This window comes from Drosophila mauritiana, chromosome 3L, assembly GCF_004382145.1.
Source record: "Drosophila mauritiana strain mau12 chromosome 3L, ASM438214v1, whole genome shotgun sequence".
In the NCBI taxonomy this organism is placed as follows: Eukaryota; Metazoa; Arthropoda; class Insecta; order Diptera; family Drosophilidae; genus Drosophila; species Drosophila mauritiana.
The window spans coordinates 1565963-1592229 of NC_046669.1; the positions used below are offsets into that span (position 1 = coordinate 1565963).

General features: G+C 49.1%; 9 protein-coding genes and 3 non-coding genes across 21 annotated transcripts; 5 read left to right on the plus strand and 7 right to left on the minus strand.

Annotated features, from left to right (window-relative positions):
* Positions 1–135: 135 nt before the first annotated feature.
* Positions 136–4325, minus strand: LOC117142113 (coatomer subunit alpha). Of its 2 annotated transcripts, none has more exons than XM_033306008.1 (3): positions 4249–4325; positions 3091–4140; positions 136–3034 (listed from the first exon to the last, which is right to left on the minus strand). In XM_033306008.1, the coding sequence occupies exons 2-3, from the start codon at positions 4034–4036 to the stop codon at positions 276–278; spliced, it is 3705 nt and encodes a 1234-aa protein (XP_033161899.1). In that variant the 5' UTR covers positions 4037–4140; positions 4249–4325; the 3' UTR covers positions 136–275. The 2 variants fall into 2 exon arrangements, with proteins under 2 accessions (XP_033161899.1, XP_033161900.1); XM_033306009.1 differs by having other exon boundaries at positions 4224–4314.
* A 195-nt stretch (positions 4326–4520) lies between these two features.
* LOC117142123 (transmembrane protein 60) lies at positions 4521–5066 on the plus strand. The gene has a single exon (XM_033306019.1). The coding sequence runs from the start codon at positions 4621–4623 to the stop codon at positions 5014–5016; it is 396 nt and encodes a 131-aa protein (XP_033161910.1). The 5' UTR covers positions 4521–4620; the 3' UTR covers positions 5017–5066.
* On the minus strand, positions 5009–6562 carry LOC117142114 (proline-rich protein PRCC). Its single transcript, XM_033306010.1, has one exon. It carries the CDS (start codon positions 6486–6488, stop codon positions 5061–5063), a length of 1428 nt encoding a protein of 475 aa, XP_033161901.1. The 5' UTR covers positions 6489–6562; the 3' UTR covers positions 5009–5060.
* A 379-nt stretch (positions 6563–6941) lies between these two features.
* LOC117142121 (protein brother) lies at positions 6942–7723 on the plus strand. Its single transcript, XM_033306017.1, has one exon. The coding sequence runs from the start codon at positions 6993–6995 to the stop codon at positions 7632–7634; it is 642 nt and encodes a 213-aa protein (XP_033161908.1). The 5' UTR covers positions 6942–6992; the 3' UTR covers positions 7635–7723.
* Positions 7724–8090: 367 nt separating this feature from the next.
* LOC117142122 (transmembrane protein 35A) lies at positions 8091–10620 on the plus strand. Its single transcript, XM_033306018.1, has 3 exons — positions 8091–8630; positions 9854–9992; positions 10053–10620. Exons 1-3 carry the CDS (start codon positions 8508–8510, stop codon positions 10271–10273), a joined length of 483 nt encoding a protein of 160 aa, XP_033161909.1. The 5' UTR covers positions 8091–8507; the 3' UTR covers positions 10274–10620.
* Positions 10563–12050, minus strand: LOC117142115 (vacuolar protein sorting-associated protein VTA1 homolog). Its single transcript, XM_033306011.1, has 4 exons — positions 11832–12050; positions 11702–11763; positions 11467–11617; positions 10563–11399 (listed from the first exon to the last, which is right to left on the minus strand). The coding sequence occupies exons 1-4, from the start codon at positions 11939–11941 to the stop codon at positions 10772–10774; spliced, it is 951 nt and encodes a 316-aa protein (XP_033161902.1). The 5' UTR covers positions 11942–12050; the 3' UTR covers positions 10563–10771.
* LOC117142119 (peroxisomal membrane protein PMP22) lies at positions 12021–13252 on the plus strand. Its single transcript, XM_033306014.1, has 4 exons — positions 12021–12188; positions 12287–12399; positions 12462–12720; positions 12780–13252. Exons 1-4 carry the CDS (start codon positions 12021–12023, stop codon positions 13005–13007), a joined length of 768 nt encoding a protein of 255 aa, XP_033161905.1. The 3' UTR covers positions 13008–13252.
* A 156-nt stretch (positions 13253–13408) lies between these two features.
* Positions 13409–24200, minus strand: LOC117142111 (serine/arginine repetitive matrix protein 2). 9 transcript variants are annotated; one of them, XM_033306002.1, is made up of 11 exons: positions 24063–24200; positions 23677–23989; positions 23066–23167; positions 20350–20715; positions 20234–20290; positions 18993–19137; positions 17672–17742; positions 15819–17616; positions 14668–14852; positions 14398–14604; positions 13409–13887 (listed from the first exon to the last, which is right to left on the minus strand). In XM_033306002.1, the coding sequence occupies exons 2-11, from the start codon at positions 23913–23915 to the stop codon at positions 13722–13724; spliced, it is 3336 nt and encodes a 1111-aa protein (XP_033161893.1). In that variant the 5' UTR covers positions 23916–23989; positions 24063–24200; the 3' UTR covers positions 13409–13721. The 9 variants fall into 9 exon arrangements, with proteins under 9 accessions (XP_033161893.1, XP_033161898.1, XP_033161889.1 ...); XM_033306007.1 differs by adding an exon at positions 20826–21503 and having other exon boundaries at positions 14668–17616; XM_033306005.1 differs by lacking the exon at positions 13409–13887 and adding an exon at positions 14022–14295.
* A 105-nt stretch (positions 24201–24305) lies between these two features.
* On the plus strand, positions 24306–25565 carry LOC117142116 (telomere length and silencing protein 1 homolog). Its single transcript, XM_033306012.1, has 3 exons — positions 24306–24521; positions 24576–25189; positions 25245–25565. Exons 1-3 carry the CDS (start codon positions 24406–24408, stop codon positions 25397–25399), a joined length of 885 nt encoding a protein of 294 aa, XP_033161903.1. The 5' UTR covers positions 24306–24405; the 3' UTR covers positions 25400–25565.
* A 17-nt stretch (positions 25566–25582) lies between these two features.
* On the minus strand, positions 25583–25677 carry LOC117142138. Its single transcript, XR_004459531.1, has one exon. It is a non-coding gene; the product is annotated as a small nucleolar RNA Me28S-Am2634 (small nucleolar RNA).
* A 137-nt stretch (positions 25678–25814) lies between these two features.
* On the minus strand, positions 25815–25906 carry LOC117142139. Its single transcript, XR_004459532.1, has one exon. It is a non-coding gene; the product is annotated as a small nucleolar RNA Me28S-Am2634 (small nucleolar RNA).
* Positions 25907–26044: 138 nt separating this feature from the next.
* LOC117142140 lies at positions 26045–26128 on the minus strand. Its single transcript, XR_004459533.1, has one exon. It is a non-coding gene; the product is annotated as a small nucleolar RNA Me28S-Am2634 (small nucleolar RNA).
* Positions 26129–26267: the final 139 nt, after the last annotated feature.

Below are 26267 nucleotides of genomic sequence, written 5' to 3' on the forward strand. Positions count from 1 at the left end.
TCTTTAACTAAAATACATAATTACTAATCTATATGGCATTGTTCATTTTGGAATTTCCACCTTTAAGCAGAGTGACTAAGACTCTTCACTGGGAATTACCTACCGAGGCTAGGTATCGATCAAGAAAACAGGTAGTTTTTTTTTGATTTTATAGCATTATAATATACAGATACTGAACTTTATACATAATAAGCAAGGTTCGTGTAAAACTAAACTATGGGGTCTCGCTCGGCGTGGTGGAAACATTTATATTAAAAGCGACAAGCTAGTCCGTCCTAGCGGAATTGCAGGTTTGAAATGCGCAGGCCAATGCTATCCTTGCCGATCTGGCTCACCTCGCAAACTGTGCAGAGATTGCCCTTGAACTGAGGGTCGAAAGAGGAGGAGCAGAAGGGACAGGTCACTTCGGGTTTGCCCCTATACAGTGGCTTCCAGCTGATGCCGCAGATTGTGAACGGATTAAACTCCTCGTACTGCAGCTGATGCTCGTCCACGGGATTTACCTCGCAGGCCTGCAGGATCTTGCGCACCTGCTGGGCAACGTCCGGTCGTGGTGCCAGTTCCAGGAGACGACGAGCAAATGAAGCGGCCGTCTTGTAGTTCTTCAGCTTGAAGAACATGTTGAGGGCTGTACGCAGGGTGAGGATTTGGTGCACGGGCTGAAGCTTGCAGTGCGTGAAGTAGGCGGCCATCTCGCACAGACGCTTTTGCTCCTCAAGCGTCGACTTGGGCATGCCCTTGCGCACAGTCTCCATCTTCAGGCCAACGATATACTCAGCGCAGATCCTTAATAGTTGCTGGGCCTCCGCCGCATCTAGCTTCGTATCCACTACCAGCAGTGGGATGCTAATCAAGATGGAATGGAACTTCTCTACTGCCTCGGAGAACTTTCCAGAAGTTGTCAGTTGGTACCCAGCTTGCAGGCGTGCCACCAAATCATTCAGTTTAATGCCAACCGCTGGACGCTGCAGCTTGATGTTTGTCTCGGAGTAGTTGCGAAGTGGGTAACCACTTAGGGATTGCAGATTCGGATTGGCCGTGTAGCTCGTTCGAGAGCAGGCGTAGTTCTGCAGGAAGAGTGTTTTGAATGGCTTGAAATTGACCACTCCCAGCTGATCGTGCAGTAAACGGAAAGCGGTTTCGAATGATCCGGCCTTGACATGGTCCAGGACCAGAGGCGAGTTGTTCGCCCATTGTTGGGCAGGAGACAAGCCTTTGTTGGGAGCGGCATAGTAGTTGCTGTCGAGAGCAGAGGCCTTGATCTTGGAGGCCAGTTCTTCGGGCACAACCAGGTCATCATCGCCCACATCCCAGCCGGCACCCTCCTCTCCACCCGCACCACCATCGCCATCGTTGCTCAGCGCGTCGTGCATCTCGTCATCTCCGTCCTCATCTAGTCCCAAGTCGGCATCCGCTCCCCAACCATCTCCACCACCATTATGCTCGTCCAACACTGCAGCATCGGCGTTGATGTTCAGCGCCTGTCGGGCAGTGACACTTGAGCCAGCCCTGGTGACCATGGCGCCTTCAAAGAAGCCCTTGGACACGGACAGCAACGGCCAATTGGTTTCAAGCTGCTGGATGGGCACTGGTGGTTGCAACAACTGGGCATTGGGATTCACCTCGGGAAGGCTGTTACCCTGCGAAGTTATCGATTCGCCCAGGGACTCAGTAAGCTCATCGAATCCATGAGTAGCGGCTGTGAGATAAGCTAACGAAAGTTGTCCACAGTTCTTAAGGATGTTTACCCGCTCCTTGACGTCACCTAGAAGGAGGGCACCCTGGTACTGGGCGGAAACATCCTTGCGGATCTCGGCAATCTTGTTCATCTTCTTGAGCTTCTCCAAGTTGCCGGTGATCAGGTAGAGGAAGCTAAGCTTGTCAAAGTTCTTGGTCCGCTGGTAGCACATCTCTACCACCTGGTGGTTTCCTTGGAGCAATGCACTCTGTCCCAGGCGATCCCAGCAATCCTTGTCATCGAGAGCCTTGGCTGCTTCGAGAGCAATTTCGATGTTACCGCACTCCAGAGCGAGTCCAAATCGGGTTTTCTCGTCCTTGACAAAATGCAGTGCCACCTCTGGATAACCCTTTTGCTGCAGGTAAGCGATGATGCTCTGACCCACTAGGCGGGCATTTCTCACCATGTGCAGTACTTCATCGTACTTGCGTTGAATCAGGGCAAGCTTAAACTTGTACTCCGTAGGATCGATGTGGAGCACGCGGGTGCGGCACTCCCGGTCCAAGCAGAACACTTGGTTGCCCTTGACGCGTGTCAGATAAATGGGTAGGTCCAGCGTACGAATGATGCCGTGGTCCCCGTTTGTAATGGCGTACTTAATGTGGTTGCTAGTGGTGTAAATAAACACTCCAGACTCGTCCCAGGCGCCAGACTTCACACGACAGTTCTCCTGCACGGTGCACAAGTACTGAAGTCTTCGATCGCAGATCGTAACCGAGTGCTTGCAGAGTAGTGCGACCAAGGACATGTCCGGTGACCACACCACGTAGCGGCACTTGGCCAGTTTAATGCTTCCAACGGAGACAAGGCGCTGAACCTCGTACAGTGTGACAAACTCAGGGTCCCGGATTAGCAGCATTCCCGTGCCAGCATAGAAGATCTCCTCGCAGAAAGTGGGCAACTTCTTGGTCACCTCGTTCTTGAAGTTCTTGATTACCAACTGCTGGTTGCGATCAAGCACTGCAAACCGATTGCGTGCCACCCAGATGGCCGTTATTCCAGAGCTACGCTTGCTGTCCGACTCGCTTTGGCTCTCGGTGTCCTTGGGGATTTGGCAAAGATCATAGGTGCTGTTCTCCAGGTTGTTGGTGCGCGTGCAGATTAGCACGGCGTTCAGTGCTGGGTTGTACGACATGCTGTACACCGGCGACTTGCCTGGCCGAAGCTGCATAACCACAGTGTCCTTAGTGGTGGTAAAGTCCAGTTTGCGTAGGAAACGTTCCTTGACGTAGTAGAGAATATTGCCGTGGACAGCATATGCAGGACGCTCCCGCTCCAGTTTAAAGACCACCATACCTGAAAGAATATGCATCATTACAACAAATTTTTTTTCCTATAAGAATTCAACTAACCTCCATCGTGGCCAGCTGCAAACAGATTCAAGGTCGGATGCGCTGTAAGTATCCAGAAGCGCTCGTTGTCTCGCCGGAATGTAAAGAGGCACTGGCGCTTGGTCATGTCCCAGACGCGAATACTGCGATCCTCGCCGTTGGAGAGAATCAGGTCTTGCCTTGGATGGAACAACACGCTGGACACATTGTTGTAGTGACCGCGACAGGTGTCTACCTCCCAGGCCTTGTACTCGTTCATGCGCCACAACTTCACCAGGCGATCATCGGCACCGGACACAATCAGCGGCAGGGTGGGATGGAAACTGGCCCAGTTGACGCCACGGTCGTGGCCTTCGAGCACGTGCTTGACCACGGCATCTGCTTGTCCAAACAGATCAGTGGCACCCGGATGACCCTTTAGGTGGTCATCAAGCCCACCGGGTCCGGGAGCTACGTTCTTCTTACGCAGGCCCGAAATGTCCCACACGCGCACCGTCTGATCGAGTGAAGCAGAAACGATCTGATCCTCCGTGGGATGGAACTGGGCGCACATCACATAGTGGTTGTGGCCCGTCAGCACACAGATGCAGTTGCGCGACTGCCAGTTCCAGATCCGGATGGTCTGATCGTCGGAGGCGCTCAGAATCCATGGGTATTCGTGGTGGAAAGCCACCGTACGCACATAGTCCAAATGGGCCAGGAGGGTAAAGATGCAGCGTCGTTGCTTGTAATTCCACACCTTAATCTTATAGTCGTCGCCGCCAGAGACGAAGAGCGGCATCTGCTGGTGAAAGGCCACGCCTCGCACCGGTCCGTCGTGCTCGTCGAACTTCTCGAGGAGCGTGTGCATCCGGTAGTCCCACAGCTGGATGACGCCGCTGTGCAAGCTGACCAGGATCCATGGGCGCTTAGGGTGGAAGGAGAGGCCCTTCACCCTCGCCGACTTCGACTCGAAGTTGGTCAGCATGGTGGCACTTTTTCTGTTCTGGCTGTAGGTGTCTCAAATTGGATGCTCTTCTAGGTGTCGGCTTATCCTTCAAGCGCCCTTTTTCTGTTGGGTCGAGCACTTGCCTGTATCAAAACATCAAGAGGTAGGTGTTAGAACAAACCCATTTTATTGATACGCTACAAGTAACACGTAATATACTGCCAACAATTAATTTTACGAAAAACACCAACCAATCGTCGAAATTGTGACACGTCAATTATCTTCTTCTTGTCGACACTGTCAGTGTTGCCAGCGTTGGCAGATGTGCATACACTGGCAATCATAAGTTTTCAAAAGTACATACAAATATATGAATGAATTATCATGCTCTCCAGTCTTCTTTATATACTTTAATATACATATTTTACGTGCTATTTTTGAATATATTTAATCTTCGTCAATAATATTCGAAAATTGAGATGGTAAATGTATTTCTACGAACACTTTTAGTGACCACTGTAATCGCAGTTTTACAGCACTGGACAAAGTGCATTCGATACACGGTAACTTCGCTTTGTTTATTTTCTGTAATACCATGGAAAATATATAAATAAGTGACAAAGATGACACTGGCACACCGGGCGCTCTTTACTTGGTTTATCGTCCTGGTCTTCCTGATTCTTTTGTGTCTCCGCCTGGACCCGCGCACCACCTGGAATTGGTTCGTCACCTTTACGCCGCTCTGGTTCTTCGATGTGATCATCATCATCTACGTGATCATTAAATTTATCCGCAAGTGGCGGAACCTAACCTGCCTGACGGATCTCCTGTTCCTCTACAAGTGGAACATTGCCGGCGTCCTGCTGACCATCGCCTCTCAAGTGATGATCTGCCTAACGCTGGAGTACCCGCAACAGATTCCCATATACGTGACCGTTGCCCCGGTCATCCTGCTGCTGAGCACCGCCATCTTCTATGTGGGCAGCAGGCTGGGAAAACGAGAGGGCTGGATACAGTAGGATTAAGCATATATTGTAGTATTAGTTGTACATAAAGTGGAAACTCAAAAGCCGTATTTGCTTTGGGTGGCCCGACGGGTCTGCCGGTTGGCCGACCACATGGCCTGCAGCTCGGCTTCGTTGGCCTTCGCCTTGTGCGCCAGGTAGGTGATCTGGTGCTTGCGCCGAGTCCCTGCCACCGGCTCCTCGTCCGTCAACACGCCGGTCGGTTGGAAGGTGGTGGACGAAGCCAGAGCCGATCGCATCCATTCCTCGCGATCAGGTAGCACCTGAGACCCAGATATGTCGATCACCTGCATCTCCTTGGCCTCCTTTCGCCGGCGCTTGGCATTTTTGCCCACCAATGCGTCCATGGCCTCTGCGTTTAACTGCTGTTCGTGGTAGCGCTTTTGTGCAATCTGAGTCTGCTCTTCCTCAAGTCGGGCGGCTTCTGCTTCGGCTGCTTCCTTCTCGGCTACCTCTTCGAGGTATTTGCTACTGGCCTCCACCATCTTGGCCGCTCGCTTGGCCACTAGAGCGCTAATCTCGTTGCTGCTCACCTCAGGCAGCTTTTGCTCGGAGTTCAGGGAGAAAAAGTCTCCAGTGCCATCTTCGTCATCATCTTCACTATCGCTGGCATTTACCAGCGAAGTGGGTTTACTTATAGGTTTGGATTTTGTTGGCTTCAAAGCGTCCTTTGCCTCAGGATTCTTCTTGTGGCCCGCCTTAGGGCCATCTACGCCTTCGGTGTTGTGTGCAGCTCGTCGCTGCTTCACTGTATCGGGTACAAAAGCTGGTGCTGCTCGGGGCTGCGCAGGATTATTGGTTGGACTAGAAGCAAGAGTGGTGCCGGCTGATGGGGAGGCCGCCGCGGATGAAGAGTTCTTGGAGAAGTTTCGCTCCGACTTTGCCTGTGGCAGCAGACTCAACAATCCCGATCCCTTGGGTGCATTGGGCTTGTCCACTTTGTTCTTAGCCCTGTCAGCTTTCTCCTGGTCCACATCTGAGAAATCTCTTAGTGAAGGAATGCTGATTTTTACTTTTCCCTTGACTGGCGGCGGTGGAGGTTTCTCTATTTCTACGGGCAGCGCCTTTTTGTGCAGGAACTCATCGTCTTTCTCCTCTACAATGGCTTTTCCTTTCGCTGCTGTTCGTGGCATGGGCAGGTTGGCAAAGGCGGAGGTAACCTGGTGGTCCACATCCTCATTTTCCAGATCCTCAGCGGGAGCAGTGACTTTTGGTTTGGGTAAGGCCAATAGCAGTCTTCCGTTGGGCGGCTTTAGCTCCTGAAGGGACACCTCCTGGGGAACGTAGTCGTCATCTTCGTCACTAATGTGACCACTGGTTGATTCCGGAGCTAGGGACGCCTCATTGGGAGCATTTGGTGTGCTCGGGTTGGCTTGAGGTTTTATTACTTCCACTTGTGGTACAGAGTTTTCCTCTTCGTTCTCCGAATCTTCATCAGAACTGGCAGCATATGCAACAAGCGACATGTTTAAAAAATTGCTAAAGTTAAACAATACAATACACAAACTACAGCTGTTTAGTGTGCCCGGACTCTAGAGTTGTCACCTGCTGGGCTGCCATGGTTGGCAACTCCCTTTGCTTAAGTGGTGTGCTAACTAACACTGTTGAAATTATCGTTACAACGTAATTTCGAATTTAAACTTAAAATTATTTAGTGCGTTCAATTCGTTCGTTTTATTTATGATAGCATTATACCTGCAATCCACAAGGTAGCTGTGTGTCGGAGCTGTGAAAACCCTACGGATTATAAAACCTCAAATAGGATACTTATAAGTGCTATACCTGATCCTTATTGTGTCCAGATGGTTTCCATCGTTGATTACCAGGGCGACAATTTGGGGATTAGCCAGGTAGCCTAATCGCAACCGATTACCTGTTCTACAACTATTTTTTTGTTTAAATACGGCGGTCCATCTAAACATTGATCAGTACAACTATTTCTTTCGGAGAATACAGATATAACGAAAGACATGCATCATCACCAGAATCTCGGAGACGCGGCTGCCTTGAATGGAATGATACCGCCATACGAAGCCATGGCTATGTACGAGCAGCCCAAGCCCAGATTCATCTTCAAGATGCCCCGCGTGGTGCCTGACCAAAGGTCCAAGTTCGATAGCGACGAGCTCTTCCGCCGGTTGAGTAGGGAGAGCGAGGTTCGCTACACAGGATACCGGGAACGTGCAATGGAGGAGCGCAGGATGCGGTTTGTCAACGACTGCCGCAAGGGCTATGCGGAGATATCGATGGTAGCTTCAGGCACTAATCTGCAACTCTACTTCAACGCCAACCACAATCCGTACGCCCAGGAGCAGGAGTGCGATTTCGAGCGGGAGCGGGGCAAAGTCCATTTGCGTTCCAGTTTCATAATGAACGGGGTGTGCGTCCGCTTCCGGGGATGGGTGGATCTGGACCGACTGGATGGCGCTGCCTGCCTGGAGTTCGACGAGCAACGAGCCCAGCAGGAGGATGCTCAGCTGCAGGAGCAGATCCAAAGCTACAACCAGCGCATGGCTGAGTCCAGAAGAATATACCACACGCCCCAGACTCCACCCGAGGATCACCATCACAGGGGTGGGCCGGGTCTGCCTAGAGGACCAATGGGATGGTAGTGCTATATGTATATTACCTCATAGGTTTAAGTAAGATCTAAGTAAACTCGACAATAAATTTTTGAAGCCAATGGATCGTGCTCTTATAATATTGGGATTTTGTTTAATAATGGTAATATCTGCTCTGAGTTATTAATACTCTAATGGCATTTCACAAGCAGCTTCCGAGTTTTGTGTGTCATCCATTTGGCGAATGCCACTCATGTTCACCTAATGATTGTTTATCTGGGCCTCCTTAAGGGTTGCTAGCCGGGGTCTTTGGCCTCATTTGCGCCACTTTCGGAACAACCACCACCCGAGCCGACTGCCCGAGGATGGCAGGATGGCGGCAACGACGACAAGGAGGAGTGGAGTGCGTCCAGCTGCCGTTCCGCCATTCCGCTGTGCTCTCCACTCTCCGGGGTGGGCCTGTCGTGGCTGCGGCTGTCCTCTCTTGACTCTCGATGCGGCCAGAGCACCGGGCCCGTGAGCACGTATTGATTTTCCGCCATTCCGTTTGGGATGCTGCCGAAATAAACTTTGCAACTGCTCTGAATGTGAATCTGAATTCGAATCCGAGTCAGTCTCTTTCCGAACGCGAAACTGAAAGCGGAAAGGCGTCGAGTGAAAATGGAATAGGTGAAGGGAACGCCGCCGCGGACTAAGAATTCATAAAATTATACATACCGCAGCGATTTGAAAACTTGAAAACGTTCGGATTGTGTGCCTCAATTTGCTGGTGGTCGCGTACTTTTCCGCACCGTCCGAATCGGCACGAAAAGCTAAGAGATTCGTCTAAAATTAGCGACCGGTGTGTTTTGGTAGGGTGTTGTATTGGCTAGGGGCTCCCAGTGAACTCCGCCCCTCCGAGTATTTACCCATAACCGGGCCAAGATGCCTCCTGCATCCAATACGATCGTGCTGAAGAGCCTCTCCGTGCTGCTGGGCCTCTTCTTCATCTTCGTGGGCACCCTCAAGCTGACGCCGCACATCAGCAAGGATCTGTACAAGGACCTGGTGAGTGGAAAATCGATACCGCCAGAGTTTTAGGCCTTTTGTTCTGGGGTGCAGCCCATCGATTTTTCCCACGCCCCTTCGAATCTGGCGTTTCAAAACTATGTGCTCGCCCATGGGAACGTTCTTATGTAAATGGGCGGAGACAGATTTCAAGAGGCGTCCCATTATAGAACGCCTTTCGGAAATATGACTGACTAATGGGCATTGAACTCGACCCCATCAATGCCAATCGCTGACATTCGGACATCGCGACGCGCTATGATCTTCAAAAATATATTTTAGGAACAATTTATGCTTTACTATCGAAATAGTCTCCCAAAGAAATTCCGAAAATTTGGATTTCAAATGATTGAGGAAGCACTTTTTATCTTTGCAATTATCCAAATAGATCGTGATTCATTCAAATTGGACAAACATTAATTTTCAAAATTCTTTTGGACGAAACGTGTAAACAAGTAAACTTAAGACTAAGATCTGAAAGAAAGAGAAACCTCGAAAATTTGGCAAACTAATTATTAATCACCTTGTTTGTAAATTGTTTTGAAAACCTCCAAACAAATTCGAAACTAATGATATATAGAACAGCTGTTGCTCTGAATTTTTTGTTTACCTCTTGTAAAAATAACGCCCAGAGATTTTCGTTTTCATTACCATAAAAATAATTCGCATACCAAAGTAAACATTTGCAAACACAAGACCACAATGACGTATTCTTCTCACTCAGAATATACAAATTGGTTTTCAACGTAAACAATAGGGTGACCTTAGGGATTTTTCAAAAAACTTTATAGTTTTAGAAATATAAGTAAATAAATAACCAACTATATCATCCAAAATACACTTCCGTCGATACTTTTGAAAAAAATCAGTATTCAGCTGGCGTTTTCGAATTGGCATTGCATTCGTTACGCGCCATTTCACTTTCAATTTTGAGGATTTCTCAATCTCGTTTTTCCCGAAGGCATGGCATTTGCATTTCGAAATATTTGTTTTGTTTGCTGTGTTCCCGGCGGTGTAATTACCCTCGTATTACCACAAACACTCGGGGCCAACGATGCCAACAGAAACAGACGTGTGTGACAACGAGGGAAGCTTGCTTCCATTTAAAAATAAACCCGCTGCACTGCCTCTTCCGCTGGGCCGCCGGGCGGAGCACATTCCTCTGGGGGTGTTTCTGGGCATGATTAATTATATCCTCGTATTCGATTTCCTCTCGATTTCAGCGCACAGAGTACGTGAAGTATGCCAAAGTGTTCCCGCTGACGGCGCTCTTCGGAGTGAAGATACCCTCGAAGTGGTACCGCCGCACCGTTGGCATCCTGGAGATCGTCTGCGGCCTGGCCATGGCGCTGATTCCCTATCGTAAGCTTATGGACTTCTTAATGTGCCGCATCGGTCGAAGTAATCACTACTTACCCACAGATAAGGTCAAAAACACGGCCAACGTTACGCTGCTGGTGTTGATGTTGCTGGGCATCTACCAGCACTGGATGGTCAGTGATCCCTTCGAGCGCTCCGGACCGGCGCTGGTCTTCACCTTCATGCTGGGCGGACGCCTGGTGGTCTGGTACCAGACCGCCCGCCTCCAGGACGAGGCCACGACGGCAGCGCAGCCTGCTGCGAACGGCGTGAAGCAGGACTAGGTGCCTGCTCCCGGTGCATCACGTACTCATAGTCATTCACTGATCCAGCTTTGTTTTAGCATCTTAAGTTGGGCTCGAGATGGCGCGCCCTGTCTTCGGGTCTCAAATTCATTCACATCATTCTAGCAAATCGAAATTCATGTTTTCACTTTGGTGCCAAATTATTATCGTATACAGAACTACTATATTGTATGCAATGGCGGGAGATATTAGCTGTAGACACGACCAGATCAAACCAGAATGTAATCAAATCCTCTTCGTAACGGGCACTTAGTCGGAACCATTTAAATTACGACTTTAGAAACAATTTTAATAAATTTGAACAACTCATACATATTTAAAATTAATAATCCAACGTCAGTCAATCTGAATTTCGTTTTACTTTCGTCCTCAAACGCGTGATTAGTAGGAGATTATGCGGCATTATACTGGTGCTCTAAGCTATAACTGTGCCTAGGAAGCGATTCCTAAATACGTGTGGATGTGGATGTGTACGCCCTACTCGGACCCGGTGCTCAGCAGCTTCAAGGCCTTCTGCAGGTTCTCGATGGCTGTCTTGACGTCGTCGTAGTTTAGGGCACTGCCGGCGTACTTGCAATACTTCTGGGCGGTAATCATTTGGTCGGGAGTGATTTGCACCCCGGCCACGGGCACAATGGGCTGGTAAATGGTGGCCGCCGTGGCCGGATTAGGCTGAGCTGTGGGCACGTAGGGCACGAAGCCGCCCGGCTTCTCCTCGTCCACCGGTGGACTGGGCAATTTGTTCGGGTTGTTCAGCACCTCCTCGGCGGTGGGAGGGACCACTCCGGAAGTCGTCGGCGATGATGGAGCAGGTGGCTGTGAGTCAGGCTCCGGCTGGTAGGGCGCTGGAGCAGCTGCTCCCGCGGCGTCCTCTGGCGATGTGTCTGCTGAGGCGTTGGCATTCTCCCCCTCGAGCTCCGCCTCATCGTCGTCGTCTGGCAAGGGGCCGGGAATCGGTGTCTCACCGTTCTTCAGGCAATTGTGGATGTAGGCGGCCTTCCACTTGGCATACTTCCTGTTGTGCAGCGCCTCTTCGCTCAGTTCACCGAAGGTCTGGAGTATGTCGTAGAGCACACCACTGGAGTAGAAGGCCTTAACGACGTTTCTGCGGGGAAGCACAATATTATGAATCAGGAAAATCGATTCAGGATATTTCTACGAAGGGAACGTACTTTCCGAAGTTCTCCTCGCGATCCTGTTTGTCGGCGTACAGGAACAGTTTCAAGGCGTAGTTCTCTATGTGTGCCTGGGCAGCCACCTCGTTGGTGATGGCCTCGTTCTCAGCATACTGTTTCTTCATCTGCTCCAGCCAGTCCATAATGCCTGGCGGTCGTAGGGAAAACCAAAACAAAACAAGCCACGGATGAGTCATCGGCTGGTAATATGCGTATCGGATTTTTTACTCACCCAGCAGCAATTTTGTTTCCTCACCCGTTTGGGTTGAGGCTTTGAGGCCCACCTGGAGAGCACTGGATACGGAAGATGAGTAAATACGGGCAAAATAAGAAAAAACAAAAACCAATCTGTAGATACTCACTAGAGTCTCGCCCAGTAGGCGATGACCACATCCCGGGTATCATGTTCCTGGGCCAGCTTCAGAAAGTGCTGGATGGACTTCAGCGATGGAGGACAAGGCGGGAACTCCATCGTGGTGGAAAGAGGTCCTAATCCTTAGTCCTATGCTTAATAAGGGATCTGGAAAATTATGCCGACAACAATGGATGATATGACGAGCACGCAGAGTGACCAGATATCGCATTTTCTCGAATGCCATGGAACCACCCCAGTTCCACACTCTGGAACTAGCGAAATACTAAAGTTAGTACGTGCGTCTAAAGTTGTTGGTTCGGCGCTCAGTTGCGAATCTGCGACCAAAACGTTTGGAGTTTCTCAGGTAAGCGCTGGACACTGGGAACTGGTTTTCGCTGTTATCAGAGGGACCAGTTGCACTTTGCACTTTGGCCTGCATCCTTCACACCAGCCACATTCCAGGCACATCTCTGCAGCACCGGCAACATGGCTCTCTCCAAGCCCCTGTACTCGCTCTTCGGCACTTATCTGGAGCAGCTCTTCAACCACCCGGTCCGCACCAAGTCCATTACGGCGTAAGTACACTATTCACCTTATCATCCGGTTCGCCTCACCCACTGGCTGCTCGCGACTGCAGATGCGTTCTGGCCACCTCGGCTAATGTCACCTCCCAGCGTTTGGCGGGCGCCAAGACCCTCAACCAGCAGAGCGTATTCGCCTACGGACTCTTTGGACTGATCTTCGGCGGTAGTGTGCCGCACTACTTTTACACGACGGTGGAGCGACTCTTCAGCCACGATGTGCGCTTCCGGAGGTTCTTCCTGTTCCTGTCCGAGCGTCTGGTCTATGCTCCGATTTACCAGGCACTATCCCTGTTCTTCTTGACCCTGTTCGAGGTGAGAATCCATAGTCCGCAATCTCAGTTCCTAGAACTATAATTTGTAATCCCTTACAGGGCAAGTCTCCCAGCACTGCATTGAAGAATGTTGAGAAGCTCTACTGGCCTCTGCTGAAGGCCAATTGGCAGTACCTGTCCGTGTTCGTGTACCTCAACTTCGCCTACGTGCCCCCGATGTTCCGGTCCATCAGCATGGCCATCATCTCCTTCATCTGGGTGGTATACATCGCCCAAAGGCGTCGCCGCTTCCAGGAAAAGCTGGCCGCCAAAGAGGCAGCCAAATAGGCTATCCGACCCTTAAACCCTGTGGTAGTCGTCTTGGCCTAATATTCCAATTACTGCTTAGATTACGGCTGAACTGCTTCAAGTTCTTTATCTGCCCGCGTTCCGGCAGATTGCAAAAAGTCTTTAGATAGACTTTAGATAAGCTAAAACTAACTGGAGGGGCGCCTTATCAACCGACTGTTGTTATACCTCAAACCCTAAATTTTGTAAACTTTTCTTACTAAAATAAACTAATGTACAATGTATAAGATATCCATTTCCGTTATGGCGCAAGAAATCTTTGGCCAAATCCGGCCAACAGAAATGCTCAACAAGTAGCGACGATCGTCGATCCAACATCCCATTTCCATTGCTCCCGACCATGCGCACAATGGATCCCACTTAGAAATAGCAAGGCAAACTTTTTGAGATGCAACAAATAATGTCTGTTTTTTATTAAAACGCAGCTTAGAACTAGCAAATAATCGAGCAAAGGCTTACGAACGAGTATTATTGGCCTAATATCGGCGCTACAATATAATTTCGCTAGTAAATTCATGGGCAGATGACTAACTTAGGGCTACGGAATGCAGTGTAAAACAAGTTAAATGCGCATAACAACTATCTTAAAACTAGGAGTCTGACTAGAGGAGGTGACTACGATGATGGTGATGATTGAGGGGCACCCGTGCCTCAGGACTCGCCGCACATCTTGCGCAGCGACGCGGTTAACACTCAGAAGGCGACCATCGACGGACTCCGGCTGTTGCGCAGGGGCGTGAGAAGGGGCGTGGCAGGACTGCTGGCACGGCTAAAGCAACTGGAGCAGCAACTCGAGGCCTCCTCCACCTCGCCCTCGGCGTTCGCCTTGTGGTGATAGGGAATCGGTCGCTTGCGAGCGCTGAAAGCACAATGAATAGATTAGTATGGGATTCGCATAGCAAGCTTAACAACCGAAGGGAAAATATGAAAGTAACTCACCAAACTGAAAATCGTAAGGAACACAAAAGCAGTGGCTAAAAATCAAACAAAAGAAATCAAAGTGGCAAAGTTTATTTGTGGATTGGCTTAATTACGAGAAATCAGGATGACACACAATTGGATAGCTACAATTATATAAAAGAAGATTGGCGAGTAGTTAAGATAATCAAATTATAAGTAGTTCCTGAGTCGGCTGAAAAAAATAAAATCATTTAGAAGAAATCAAGAGTTCGTGCTGTATAAATAAGGTGTACAATTATTGTAACTCAATCGTGTAATGGATATTAGCAGCCACTAGCGTCTTGTGCTGCTGCGCGGCGATCGACGGCTACGAAATAAAATGTACAGAACAAATAAAATGTAAAAGAAAACGATTATTCAAAGAAATAATGAGGGCAACCAAGGCGGGGCAGGAATCCTGCCAAGCTACCTCGTTATGCGACGTCTGTCCAGAAAGCTTGGCGAGCCGCGACGCCTTGGGATGGAGGGCGATCGAGAGCCGGACTGTGATGATCCGGATCCGCTGCCGGAGGAGGAGCTGCCCGAGCTGCTGTTCGAGGAGCAGCTGGAGCGGGAGGAGTGCGACCCGGATCTGGAGCTGTGCGATCCGGTGCGACTGCTGGAAGTGCTGTACCGCCTACGAAGAGGGATAAGATTTATCATTAGTCTGCATTAGGAAACTTGCTCAACCAAGACTTACGATCTCGACTCACTGCTGGAGTCATGTCGATGATGGCTGGTGCTGGTGCGCCTCTTGCTGCGACTCCGACGATCGCGACTGCGGCTTCTACGGGCCGCACTCTCCGCCGCCGCCACGGTGGCCGTGGATACCTTGGAGACGATGGCATCCACCAGTGAGCTGTCTGCGAGCGCTGCGACTAGGGGCTGTGGATCGTGAATTTTGAATGGTTTTATAACGATTTTCGGTTTCTGTTGGTGTTGATGGTGATGATGAAGGTAGCTAATACTATTGGCGGCCACAGCCGCAGCCGCCGCCGCCGCATTGAAGCTAATGGGCCCGCCACCACCCCGGACATGCGACGGATGACCCAACAGCGGAGCACCTGGCCCATTCATGCCCACACCAGCTCCCGTCAGGGACAGCAGTCCCGGATGACGCTGTCCATGGCCGAAGAGAGCCGAGTTGTAGACCAGGCCACGAGCCAGGTGGTGCGCCTGCTGCTGCTGCAGGCTGTGCTGGTGGTTCTTGCAGATGTTGTAGTGTGTGGCGGTTAGCAGGGGACCGTGGTTGAGCCGGTTTGTGGTGCGATTGTATGTGCCTGGAGTACCCGCCAGAAACGGGAGCATGGCCGCGTTGTTGCTGTTCCCGCCGCTATTGCTACTGTTGGAATTCGAATGAGGTACCCCGCCACCAACACATGCATGAGGGTTGTTAGTACTATGTCTACTGTTAGGGTTATTGTTCAGCGTGCGGTTGTGGAAGATACGCTTCCCCGGAGGATGCTGGTGATGCTGCTGCTGCGAGTGGTGATGCATATGCTGCGGAGGCGGCCTGTTGTGGTGCACGTGGTTCTTGTGAACCAATGTCGGACTCTTTGCGTCGCCATTCGCCGCCACTTGGGGCGTCTTGCAAACGGGCGGTGTGCTGGTGTCCCTTTTCTTGACCGGATCCTCCACAGGCACAGACAGCTCTCGATCAGGATCCCGCTGCTGAGGCTGCTCCTGGCGCTGCTCCAGCGGCACAATCACCGCCAAAGGCGGCGGGGGCGTCGTTGTCAGTGTTACCGTTGTTGTAGTCAGTGTGTTAATCAAAGCGGTCACGTTGTTAGCAACAAGGAATTCGCTTAGCGAGTTACGTTTGGTAGCCGTCACCTGGTCACTGCCACTTACTTCGCTGCCCTCTTTGGCCGGGTCTTTCTCCATGATCTTGATCTTTTGCTTGGCCTTGGCCGCTATCCCAGACTTCAGTTGCTCCAGCATGCGCAGCTCCTGCTGTTCCTCGTGTTCTCGCCTGCTCTGCTGGAATTCCTCTAAGGCGGCACCATCTACTCCTGTTTCCGCATCGCTGCCGTCGTCGCTTTGTGCCCTCAGGCGGACCACTGGAGCGGGTTTCGTCGAGTGGGCTTCCCTAACTTTGGACGGTCGCGTTTTGTCCCGCACAATGTCGTGGTAGCGTTCCGGATGACGTTCAGCTGGCGAGTACCGCAGCTCAGAGGAAACGGAGCGAGAACGACGGCTCGTACGCTTGGGACTCGGGTCGTCCACCTTGCTCTTTGACTTTGACTTTTGCGGGGAGTTCGATTGCTCCCGTTTCACGCTAACGCGGCTCTCCTTCTTGGGGCTGACCTCCTTCTTAACCTCTTTTTGCTCTGGAGTCTTGCTCCTCTTCTTTTGTTTCCTTGGTGTGGGCTTAGGCGATGGCGTACGCGAGGAAGTCGAGCTACTACTGGAGCTGCCGGAATCCGAGCTAGAGCTGGAAGCCGCCCGCTTTCGCTTAGTCTGTTCCAGGGCCACCATCACCGACTTTGTGCCAAGGATGTCGTTAACAGTGTCCTCGGCCGCTTTAAAGGGATTGAAGGCTGGCGTTGGCACCGACTTCTTCGGTAGCGCCCCTGGGGAATTGGGTGGCGATTTGAATCGGGCATTGCGGCTTAATTTAGTGTCATCGTTTTGCTTCCTGCTAGCATTGGTAGGAGACCGCTGTCGGCGGTCGTCTCTTGATTTGGAACTGCGCTCTCTTGGCGATCGTGTGGGCCGGGGTTCCTTGGCTGGACGTTCTCTGGAACGCTGCCGCTCCTTGGAACGTGGCCTATCCTTTGATTGCAGTGGCTCCCTAGAGCGCTGCCTTTCCCTTGAACGCTGTCTTTCCCTGGAGGGCTGTCTCTCCTTTGATCGTTTCCTCTCGTTGGAACGCTGCCTTTCCTTTAAGCCTGGCCTATCCTTGGACAGTTGCCTATCCTTAGAGCGTCGCCTCTCCCTTGAACGCTGTCTATCCTTCGAGCGCTCCCTATCCTTCGAGCGCTGCCTCTCATTCGACCGTTGCCGCACGTTGGAACGTTGATTTTCCTTCCGATCCGTGGATCTATCTCGCCTTTTGTCCACTGATTGTTTTTCATCCTTAGGCCTGAGTCTGTCCTTGGACCTTTGTCTATCCTTAGATTTCGATCGACGTCTTTCCCTGGATCGTTCTTTTTCCTTGGATTGCGGTTTCTCCTTGCATCTCAGTACGTCCTTCGACCTGGACCGCTGTCTTTCCTTGGATCTCTGGTTTTCCTTGGATCTTTGTCTTTCTTTGGATCGCTGTCTTTCAATAGAGCGCTGTCTTTCTTTGGACCGCTGTCTTTCCTTAGACCGCTGCCTCTCCCTAGATCGCTGTCTTTCCTTAGACCGCTGCCTCTCCCTAGATCGCTGTCTGTCCCTCGATCTGTGCTCCTCCTTGGAGCGCTGCCTATCCTTAGAGCGCTCTCGATGTCTTTCCGTCTTCTTGCGCGGTGGAGTAGCCGCTGATCGTCCCCTCGGCTTGTGTTGACGACTGTCTATGGAGGCTTCGAGTGGCCTGGATTTCGTATCCTTGCGCTCGCGAGAACGACTGCGCATGACATTTTCCTGCTGCGGAGCCTTGTCATCGGACTTGGAAGCCTTTGCCCCACGGGACCTGTCCGATTTGTTCTCCTTCCGCGAGGGAGAGCTAGGTTATACAAACATAAGTTATTCATTCTAGAACTATACGACTTTAAACTTACTTCGTGGGCTCCGAGTCCGAGGAAGTGGCCCGTGCGCGTGACTTCTTTTTCAGCTTCTTGTCGCGTTTTTTCTGCATAATAGAAGAGTATGGAGTGTTAGTGGGCCGACTTGAGTGCTAGGCGCTCTTGCTAAGAGTCTAACTGTTAGCAGTAATGTCAAACATAGTTCATTCTTTATGGCATGATAGACATATGAAGTTAGAATTTGGTGCTTTCAATTTGGCAGCATTTGACTTTCGCAAGCATTCTCTCTCTAGGACTGGAAACAGTTTTGCATTTTGCATTCTGTATTTGTACAACAGTTTCGATCGGCTATCACTGCGCACTAGGTATCAGTATCATATGGTTGTTATAAGTAGCTTAAAGAGAACAGTCAAATGAAAGTACTTACAAAACTACAAGAGAGCCATTGAAAGCTATCCTATATTAATGAAGCGCCAAGGGTTTTCATAAACAAAATGTAAATTTTTCGTTTCTTGAATTTTCTTAAATATCTTGGAATGATTTTGTTGTTCGAAAGACAATCTACGTGTAACGAAAATTTGGAATAATAAAATAAAATGTTGGAGCCATCCACAGCACATGGTATTTCACTCGGAAGGAGTGGGCGTGGATAGTTCCATGACAATAATGATATTCTTCTAAGCATCTATACGAACGAAAGAAAATTTGGTAGAAAATTGAGGGAAATCATAAGGTTATACTAGAATGCGTTTGCAGCCTTTTTACCTTTTACAATATTTGTGGGTGAGTTTTGGTAATTTTTGATTACTAATTAAGTAGTATGCTTTAGTATTTATAAGGTAGAGAACGGTTTATGCAGGATTATAGTTCAGTACTTGGTTATTTGGTCAATCGATATTTTGAATGTTCATTTGGTGGAAAAAGAAGTAAATAAGCAAGAGAAGAAATGGCGTATGTTTAATATTTGGTGAACAATTATAACAACGAAACGAAAAGTCAGACGAGTTATCATCATATACAGGTAATAATAATATCATATGTAAATATATAGAGAGAGGCAGTACTTCCATTCGGATTGGATTGTTGGGTCAGACGTAATAATTAGTTGGTTGTTAGTCAAGGGATGAGTCGTACAATAAAGGAATAGAAATATGCATATGTTACAATATTTGCAGTTGGGTGTCAAGGAGAAGGAGCCCCAGAGATCAGAGAGCCCTTCGTTGGAGCGTTCGATTCACCCAATCTCGCACTAGTTTCGTCCAACAATGACCTCCGCTCATGGGCTCTCCCTCCTCGCACCTTTCTCCAGCTCCTGATAGCTAATGTGCACAGGTTGGGAGCCTTAGCTCCTGCCTACCTTGTCCTTCTTGACCTTCTTTCGGGCACTCTTCGACTCGCGTCGCTCCTCCTCGCTGCTGTCATCCTCCTCATCGCTATCCCGGTCGCTGTCCAGGCCACTCTCGCTGTGCTTGCGCTTGCGCGACTTTTTCTTCTTTGACTTACTGCAAGTAGAAGGGTGGAGTTCGATAAGAATGAGTGGATCCGCAAGGGCACGTTCATTCGACAGCTATTCGAAAGTGTTCTTTGGTGCTGGCTACGAGACACAGATTGGACAGGGCGCTTTCGGTAGCCGAAAGTCTAGAGCTCCAAAGTACTGGTTAGCAGCAATGTATAAATAGGTTGGTTTACTTGTGGTTCAGTGCTTTACCTTCATCGAAAACTGCGCAAATGGCTTTGTCTTAACATTATAGAAGGTAATCATAATAATAGAAAGAAAGATGAGAAAGTAATTCGCTTTTAATTGTTGCAACACACAGAGAGACCTCTTAACGTTATCGTTTATTGTATGGTTGTAAGTTCTAGTAGTTCTTTAATTGTTGTTTTTGGTATTGTAGTTTAAGTTGGCAATGCAATTTCTATGGTTTAATTGTAGATTGTAGAATCGAATTATTACTTACCGCCGGGCAGAGTTTGGGGGAATGTGAATGGGCGAATTGTGGGGGAGTATCTGTGATCAGTTGTATCAGGTTAGATGGTTAGTTTGGATCTGATGGGATGGGTTGGGGTTTCGAGTGGTTGGGTGGGTGCGTGTGAAGTGTTGGCTAGTGGAGAACCCATACGTACTTATATCCCTGATCACTCTACTCACTCTCGCTGCACACCGATTCAAATAAAAGATAGTCTTGGCAAGTGTTAGGATATCGAAAGTATATATTGCAGAAAGGCATTTGAAACATTTCACTTGATTGGATTGGTTCTTATAGCTTGTTGGATAGTGTTAGCTTGGTTAAAACTAAGTGTGAGTCATTTGTACGTGGCTTTTCGCTTCTTTTTACTTTCTTTCTCATATGAGTCCCTTTTGTGGTTTCAAATGCAATGTAAAAGAAGGAGTAGAGACGAAAAACAAAATGTATTAAGCAGTTGATTGATAGTTACATAGTATCATTGGTTTTCACGCTCTAAGCGCACGTGTTTACAGTTTACTATGTACGAAATCAAAAGTCATGACTGTAGAGTCCAAACAAAGAGCAAAGGAAACAAACACAAGGCTACGGTTGTCGAGGGATTCAAGTTTCGGATTCCGGCCAGGACTCTTACCTCTCTTTCTTGTGCTTCTTCGACTTCTTCTTCTTCTTGCGCTCAGGACTGGCCGAACTGAAATCCAAATCCAAAAGTTAATCCACCAGTCGTACAAGTCGCTACCATCTACCCACCTCTCTCTGGCGCGCTTCTTGTGCTTCTTTTTGTCCGTCTTGGAGACATGATCGCGTTCGTCGCCATTGGCTGCCGCATCGCCAGCATCGCGATCCCGTTCGCGGGAAGGAGTGCGCACTAGGGCGTACCGCTTCCCGGTCTCCTTGTCCTTGCCGGCTGCTGCGGCAGCTGCCGCCGCTGCCAGGCTCTCGCGCTGGGCGTCCAGTTCCTTTTGGAGAGCCACGCTTTTGGCCAGGTCTTCCTTCGCCTTGCGATCGCCGTCGAAGCTGCTGCCCTCGACGAAGTACTCGGATATGTTGAAGGCCTCGCGCAACCTGGCGTTCTTTTGCTGTTGAGCCTCGGCTATTTGATGGGTGTCACGAGCACTGGAATAGAAAATGGTTCGTTTAGTTAATAAAGTGCCAAAAAAAGTAAATGCCTTAATCATAAAAACTAAATGTATTTATATTCTGGTTCCCCTTCAATAAGTGGCTACCTTGTGGCCACAGCACTGCCGGCTCCCAGCAGTGTCCCCAGCAGACTGCTCGAGGAATACTTGAGCAGCTCAAGCAGGACGCTGCCATCGATATTGATTTTCATCTGTGACGAAGGCGGCAGCTCCTTCTGGATAGAGTTCTCAGCTGTTCGGTGGGCCGGCTCAAGTGCCGGCTCCTGGTCCTTCTGTTGGCAGGCGCAAGCGCAGTCCGGGTGAGTCCTCTTGGAGACTGCTGGTCGCCTGGTCTTGTTGGCGCCGCTTGCCAACGCCGGCCGCAAGGGCTTAAACTTCCTGGCCACCGCCGCGTAGTTCCACGTGTGGGCGGTCAAACGGAAGCTCTCGTACTTGGCCAGGTACTCGCGGTTGTCGTGCTGGAAGTAGGGTGCCTTGGTCTTCCTGGCCCCATTTGAGGTGGCAGACGGAGCAGAGGAAGCGGGCTCCCCGGTTTGGGTGCGGGGACTGCTCGTTTTGCTACCGGGAGTGCTGATGGCGGCGCTCTTTTCTGTGGTGGTGGTGGTAATTGCGTGACCTGCGCGTTTGCGTCGCTTGCGGCGTTTCTTCGGTTTCACCACCTTCACCGTGGTGGCTTCCGTCGTTGTTGTCGTCGTGGATGCAGTGGCCGCCGAGGCAGTCGCTGTGGTTCCCACTGCAGCCGTAGCCGTGGATGTGGTGGTGTTGCTATAAATCTCCGAGGAGAGCATTTTTGCCTTTAAGGATAAGTATTTCACTTATGATGTCTTTGGAGCTGCCTGTATAAAGGCAGTTTATTCGTATTTATCGTAAAGTTTTAATCCATGTGTGTGGAAGACAGTGGATTTTGGGCTTTAATATATTTTATTTCGCGTGTATTTTGACTTTAATTGTAATTATTTTGAAAAAACGTTATTTCAACTTTAAATATCCATGTTATTGGAAGACGAAGGATTTTAATTATAATTGTTTTCGGATTTTTGATTCGCGTTCGTTTTATTTTTTATGTTATATATAATATATGTTTAAATCCATGTAATTGGAAGACAATGGATTCGCAGAATGTTTATGCTTTATATAAATACAAAAATAGTTATCCTTTACAAGATACTTTGCTATTATTTCATCGGTTACGATTGGAAGACGATGGATTAGCATATATTTGGTTCACACTTTCGGCTACATTTCGCGAGACCGTGATGTTTTAATAAATCCTTATTCATCTGGAAGACGTTGGATAGTTTTTAGGAGACATTGGATTATGGTTATTTGATTTACTCCGCTGCTGCAACTTCGTGCACTTGCCTTCTCCACTTCGCGACTTATACTAATTAATTACTGACTATGTTTGGAAGACTTATTTAGTGATTTGTTGCATTCATTCGGCTTAGGTATCGAGCATTACTCCTACTGCCCCTGCTGCCCCATGAAAGGGGTTCCACTCTTAGCACTTGCAACAACCACTAGAATAGTAGACACGACGACGACGACATGAGTGCTTAATCCGCGGCTCGAAAGCGGCTGGCAATGCTGACTTAGGGGTGAACCAAGGGCTATTCGACACAAACACCACCACCACCACCGCTGGGTTTTCATTCAACGGGTGCATATGCAGAGCTACTCCTCCTCGGGCACACTTGAAGGGCTTTTGCTGGCTGGGTGCCGAGCCCTCCCTCCAGGTCATTGGGATATCGTGTTTTATTTTGGTTTTTCCTCTTGATTGGTAGACTTATGGATGCATTTCGTGCTGAGCTCCTGACGGGGCGGATATCGATTTTTCCAGCGATTTTCCAGCGCTAATCGTGCCTTTTTTACCAGGTCCCCTGAGACGGCTCCTCTGCGCCATCTTCATCACCAGCTCCTCGCCGTCCACGCCACGCACTTATTGGGTCGTTTTAGCAGGCGTTAATTGCTTTTAATTTGTGTGTAAATATATCTGGCTGCTACGCGGCGTTTCCTGAGCGCTTTGGCCAACTTGCTGTGGCTTTGGATGACTTGAAGTGACTGAAAGCCGAGCGCATCCCGGAAAATCTTTGCAGCAGCTTTTTCTCTACCACGCGACGCCTGTGATTGGCCCCCGAATGAATGAAAGAAGGGGTGGCGCGTTGGGCGCTGCGGCGGCGCATGTCTCATCTTGGATGTGGTTTACAGCTGTCGTGCGCTGGCCGAGATTTGAGCAGGCCTTCGGTTTGTTTAAGAGCTTATTGATTTGTCTACTGGGCGCACGTTTTGCTTTAAATTACATAAGCTATTAAAAGCGTGGTACTTACGCTACGCGTCCGAATTCATCTTTGGCCAGATCTGTTTTGCCCTGTCCCATCAACTTCTGGCGGAAGGAGTCCACCTGCGACTTGATTTCCTCCGGGGTGTGTCTGTAATAATTCAATTTCAACGGATAAGATATTTAGCAGGGCTATTAATTTGAAGTTCCTAATTCTACCTTTAAGACTAACTTGATTAGCTCAATAAGGCTTGAATGTGGATGATGTATCACCTATCTAGACTGTTAAATTAGCTAAGGAGTGTTTAGATTTTAGTCCGCTTGCCCGGACATGCGGATGTCTTCCACTCAAAATAATCTCTACAACTGAAATGCACTTTTTTCACCACCAGCCGAGTTCGGGCCACCGGAAGAGTGCTCACATATGACGCACCGAGGGGGTGGAGGAGGCCCTGCCCGCGTAGGGGTGGCTCGCAACCGGGCTGGGGGTAGTTCAGTGCTCAGTTCGGCGCGTGTGCGTCCGCTCTCTGGCGTGCAGGAGCAGCTACCAGGCGCCAATGTAAACATAAACAGCGAAGGAAGCAACAGCCCCAGGCCAGCGTTATATAACCCGGATTGACATTACATACTGGCATGTAATTGCCCATATCCCCTGCTCACCCCTGCTTCTCGAGAATGTCCTCCAATTCCAGGCACTTGACTTCGATCTTGCGCTTGCGGTCGTGGTCTAGGATCTCCTTGTTCGGCGGCCGGTTCAGCTGGGCGTCCAGCTTCTTCGTGTCGTCCTCGGCGCGGTAGTCCTTGTCCTTCTTCCCGGGCCGCACACATGCCCAGTTCCGCTGGACGTGCCCATTGGTGCCGGAGCCACGGGGCGTGGTCAGGCCAATGCCGTTGTACATGCTGATCGGCGATGTCCTGCGAGTTCCTCAAAGCTATCAACGACTCCCGGCGGCCACTGGGTACTCCACCAACGCTGCAATTGCACCACACGAAAAATCAATTTCAGTTGCAGTGCGTGTGGTGTTCGATTTGCCTGGCTTTCTCACCTCTGTGATATGTCCTGTCGCGCTGCAATACGAGCGCTGGCTTCCCTAGGTTTCCTCACTTTTCAACAGTTTATTCCTTTTTGTCAAAATATTCGACTAGATTTGCGACAATATGCCGCTCTCAGTGTGACCAGATGACTAATGTCGCCTAAATGTTCCCTAGCTGACAATCCCACGATGAAGTTAACATGAGTGGATCCTGTTCATAGCAACGAAGTGGATGTTATCAGTGGAGTGGAAATCGGCTAAAATCGGCGGAACGGGCACACTAATAACTAAACGTAAACAACAATATTACACTTTCTATATTTTAAGAAATATATAGATTTATTAGTCTAAAGTCATGAGTGATGCAGAGGAATCAAAAGCAGAAGCCACCACCAAAGTGTTGTTCAAAAAAGCCGGGCGGAAAAACCTAAGGCAACGCAAGAATTCAGACGAAGAGGAAAAGGAGGAACAGTAAGCCGTAAACAATTATAAATGAATTATACTAAAGTGTTCATTTCTATACAGATTAACGCTAGATGAGATCAAAGAACGCCAGCGCCTCAGGCAGCGACCCAATGGCGTCAGCCTTGTGGGACTGGCGCTGGGCAAGAAGATCGCACCCGAAGAGGAGCTGGCCATCAAGGATCCCTTTAATGTGAAGACCGGTGGTCTGGTCAACATGAAGCAGCTGAAATCAGGCAAGATGAAGGAGGCGGACGACGCCTACGACGTGGGCATTGGCACGCAGTTCTCGGCGGAGACGAACAAGCGGGATGAGGACGAGGAGATGATGAAGTACATCGAGCAGGAGCTGCAGAAGCGCAAGGGAGGCGGCACGGAAGACGCAGCAGAGGACGACGGGGACGTGAACAAGTACCTGACCCCCGAGGATGCCGCCCTGTACGCCCTGCCCGACCACCTAAGGCAGTCCTCCTCGCACAGATCGGAGGAGATGTTGTCCAACCAGATGCTCAATGGCATTCCTGAAGTAGACCTGGGCATTGTGGCCAAGATCCGCAACATAGAGGCCACCGAGGAAGCCAAGCAGAAGCTTCTGCAGGACGCCAAGAACAAGAAGGACGGACCCTCGCAATTCGTGCCCACCAACATGGCGGTGAACTTCATGCAACACAATCGATGTGAGTACCCAAGTGTGAAACGTTTCCGCGGATCCTAAACCTTTGTTACTTCCAGTCAACATCGAGGACAACAGCGATCAAAGGAGGCGCAAGCGGGAGGAAAGGGAGGGCAACAAATCCGCACAGCACCAGACGAATCCCAATGGAGTCAAGCGAGCCACAGATGACTACCATTATGATAAGTTCAGGAAGCAGTTCCGCAGATACTAAAGATACGCGTGCCAGCAATAAAAAGTACAATTGTTTAGGTTCAGGATTCTGTTTTATTTCTATATTTATTTCATTTAAATGTACTTTAAGAATTAATTCATTAATCCATTCATCGGGTCACTTCTGTAAAATAAAAAAACACTTGGTTAGTTATGCTTTGCAACGACATATTGCTTTAATGCTTGCACAATCAGTGAGAGACAAAATTAATTTCAAAGCAACGAATGACTGAGGCTCAATGAGATTCCTACTCAAAATATCATCAGAATGAAGATAGTTCTTAACTGTCAGTAACTAAACCAGATACACACCTTATAAGAAGTTAGTCCGGAGAATCGGGAAACAATGACACAACTGAAATAAATTATAAACAATTGTTAAATAGAGCACTTTAAGAGAAGCCTTTGTTGTATGAAATGATTTGATCAGTGGGAGATTAAAATTGATTTCATAGCTACAGGTAGCTCAATGAGATTCCTACTCGAAATATCATCAGAGCAGATCACAATTTAAACAACTGCATCCGAAATATACACACCTTGAAGGATATCATATCCAAGGATCCAGATACGAGCCAAATTGAAAACTGAAACGAATTAAGATCTTGATTAGCTTGGTTTGGTTGAGTGCAGCTTCCTTGAGCATAATGCTATTATCAGTTGAGACAATATTGATTTCATGGTTATTTCAATGAGATTCCTACTCGAAATATCATCAGCTAAGTGTTATACATTAATATTACAAAATGAAATTTTAATTACCTCTTCGTTTAGCAAGTTAAGCTTCCCATTTGAAGACAGCCTGCGATAGAAGTTAGCATTAGCAAATTGGAAGATTGTTAGGTATTAAAAACTCACCTTTATCGAGC

What these genes read in the sequence shown, in the direction of transcription:
- LOC117142113 (XM_033306008.1), bottom strand. Translation starts at nt 4,036, where the DNA reads ATGCTGACCAACTTCGAGTCGAAGTCGGCGAGGGTGAAGGGCCTCTCC. An exon ending in TGCAGCTGGCCACGATGGAG is followed by an intron (nt 3,035 to 3,090) that starts GTTAGTTGAATT and finishes ATATTCTTTCAG; the next exon opens with GTATGGTGGTCTTTAAACTG.
- LOC117142123 (XM_033306019.1), top strand. Translation starts at nt 4,621, where the DNA reads ATGACACTGGCACACCGGGCGCTCTTTACTTGGTTTATCGTCCTGGTC.
- LOC117142114 (XM_033306010.1), bottom strand. Translation starts at nt 6,488, where the DNA reads ATGTCGCTTGTTGCATATGCTGCCAGTTCTGATGAAGATTCGGAGAAC.
- LOC117142121 (XM_033306017.1), top strand. Translation starts at nt 6,993, where the DNA reads ATGCATCATCACCAGAATCTCGGAGACGCGGCTGCCTTGAATGGAATG.
- LOC117142122 (XM_033306018.1), top strand. Translation starts at nt 8,508, where the DNA reads ATGCCTCCTGCATCCAATACGATCGTGCTGAAGAGCCTCTCCGTGCTG. An exon ending in AGGATCTGTACAAGGACCTG is followed by an intron (nt 8,631 to 9,853) that starts GTGAGTGGAAAA and finishes TCTCGATTTCAG; the next exon opens with CGCACAGAGTACGTGAAGTA. An exon ending in CATGGCGCTGATTCCCTATC is followed by an intron (nt 9,993 to 10,052) that starts GTAAGCTTATGG and finishes ACTTACCCACAG; the next exon opens with ATAAGGTCAAAAACACGGCC.
- LOC117142115 (XM_033306011.1), bottom strand. Translation starts at nt 11,941, where the DNA reads ATGGAGTTCCCGCCTTGTCCTCCATCGCTGAAGTCCATCCAGCACTTT. An exon ending in GCCTACTGGGCGAGACTCTA is followed by an intron (nt 11,764 to 11,831) that starts GTGAGTATCTAC and finishes TTCCGTATCCAG; the next exon opens with TGCTCTCCAGGTGGGCCTCA. An exon ending in GGAAACAAAATTGCTGCTGG is followed by an intron (nt 11,618 to 11,701) that starts GTGAGTAAAAAA and finishes TACGACCGCCAG; the next exon opens with GCATTATGGACTGGCTGGAG.
- LOC117142119 (XM_033306014.1), top strand. Translation starts at nt 12,021, where the DNA reads ATGACGAGCACGCAGAGTGACCAGATATCGCATTTTCTCGAATGCCAT. An exon ending in CGCACCAAGTCCATTACGGC is followed by an intron (nt 12,400 to 12,461) that starts GTAAGTACACTA and finishes TCGCGACTGCAG; the next exon opens with ATGCGTTCTGGCCACCTCGG. An exon ending in TCTTCTTGACCCTGTTCGAG is followed by an intron (nt 12,721 to 12,779) that starts GTGAGAATCCAT and finishes AATCCCTTACAG; the next exon opens with GGCAAGTCTCCCAGCACTGC.
- LOC117142111 (XM_033306007.1), bottom strand. Translation starts at nt 23,915, where the DNA reads ATGTACAACGGCATTGGCCTGACCACGCCCCGTGGCTCCGGCACCAAT. An exon ending in AAGAAGCGCGCCAGAGAGAG is followed by an intron (nt 20,291 to 20,349) that starts GTGGGTAGATGG and finishes TTTGGATTTCAG; the next exon opens with TTCGGCCAGTCCTGAGCGCA. An exon ending in TCCAGCAGTGAGTCGAGATC is followed by an intron (nt 14,605 to 14,667) that starts GTAAGTCTTGGT and finishes CCCTCTTCGTAG; the next exon opens with GCGGTACAGCACTTCCAGCA.
- LOC117142116 (XM_033306012.1), top strand. Translation starts at nt 24,406, where the DNA reads ATGAGTGATGCAGAGGAATCAAAAGCAGAAGCCACCACCAAAGTGTTG. An exon ending in GAAGAGGAAAAGGAGGAACA is followed by an intron (nt 24,522 to 24,575) that starts GTAAGCCGTAAA and finishes ATTTCTATACAG; the next exon opens with ATTAACGCTAGATGAGATCA. An exon ending in CTTCATGCAACACAATCGAT is followed by an intron (nt 25,190 to 25,244) that starts GTGAGTACCCAA and finishes TGTTACTTCCAG; the next exon opens with TCAACATCGAGGACAACAGC.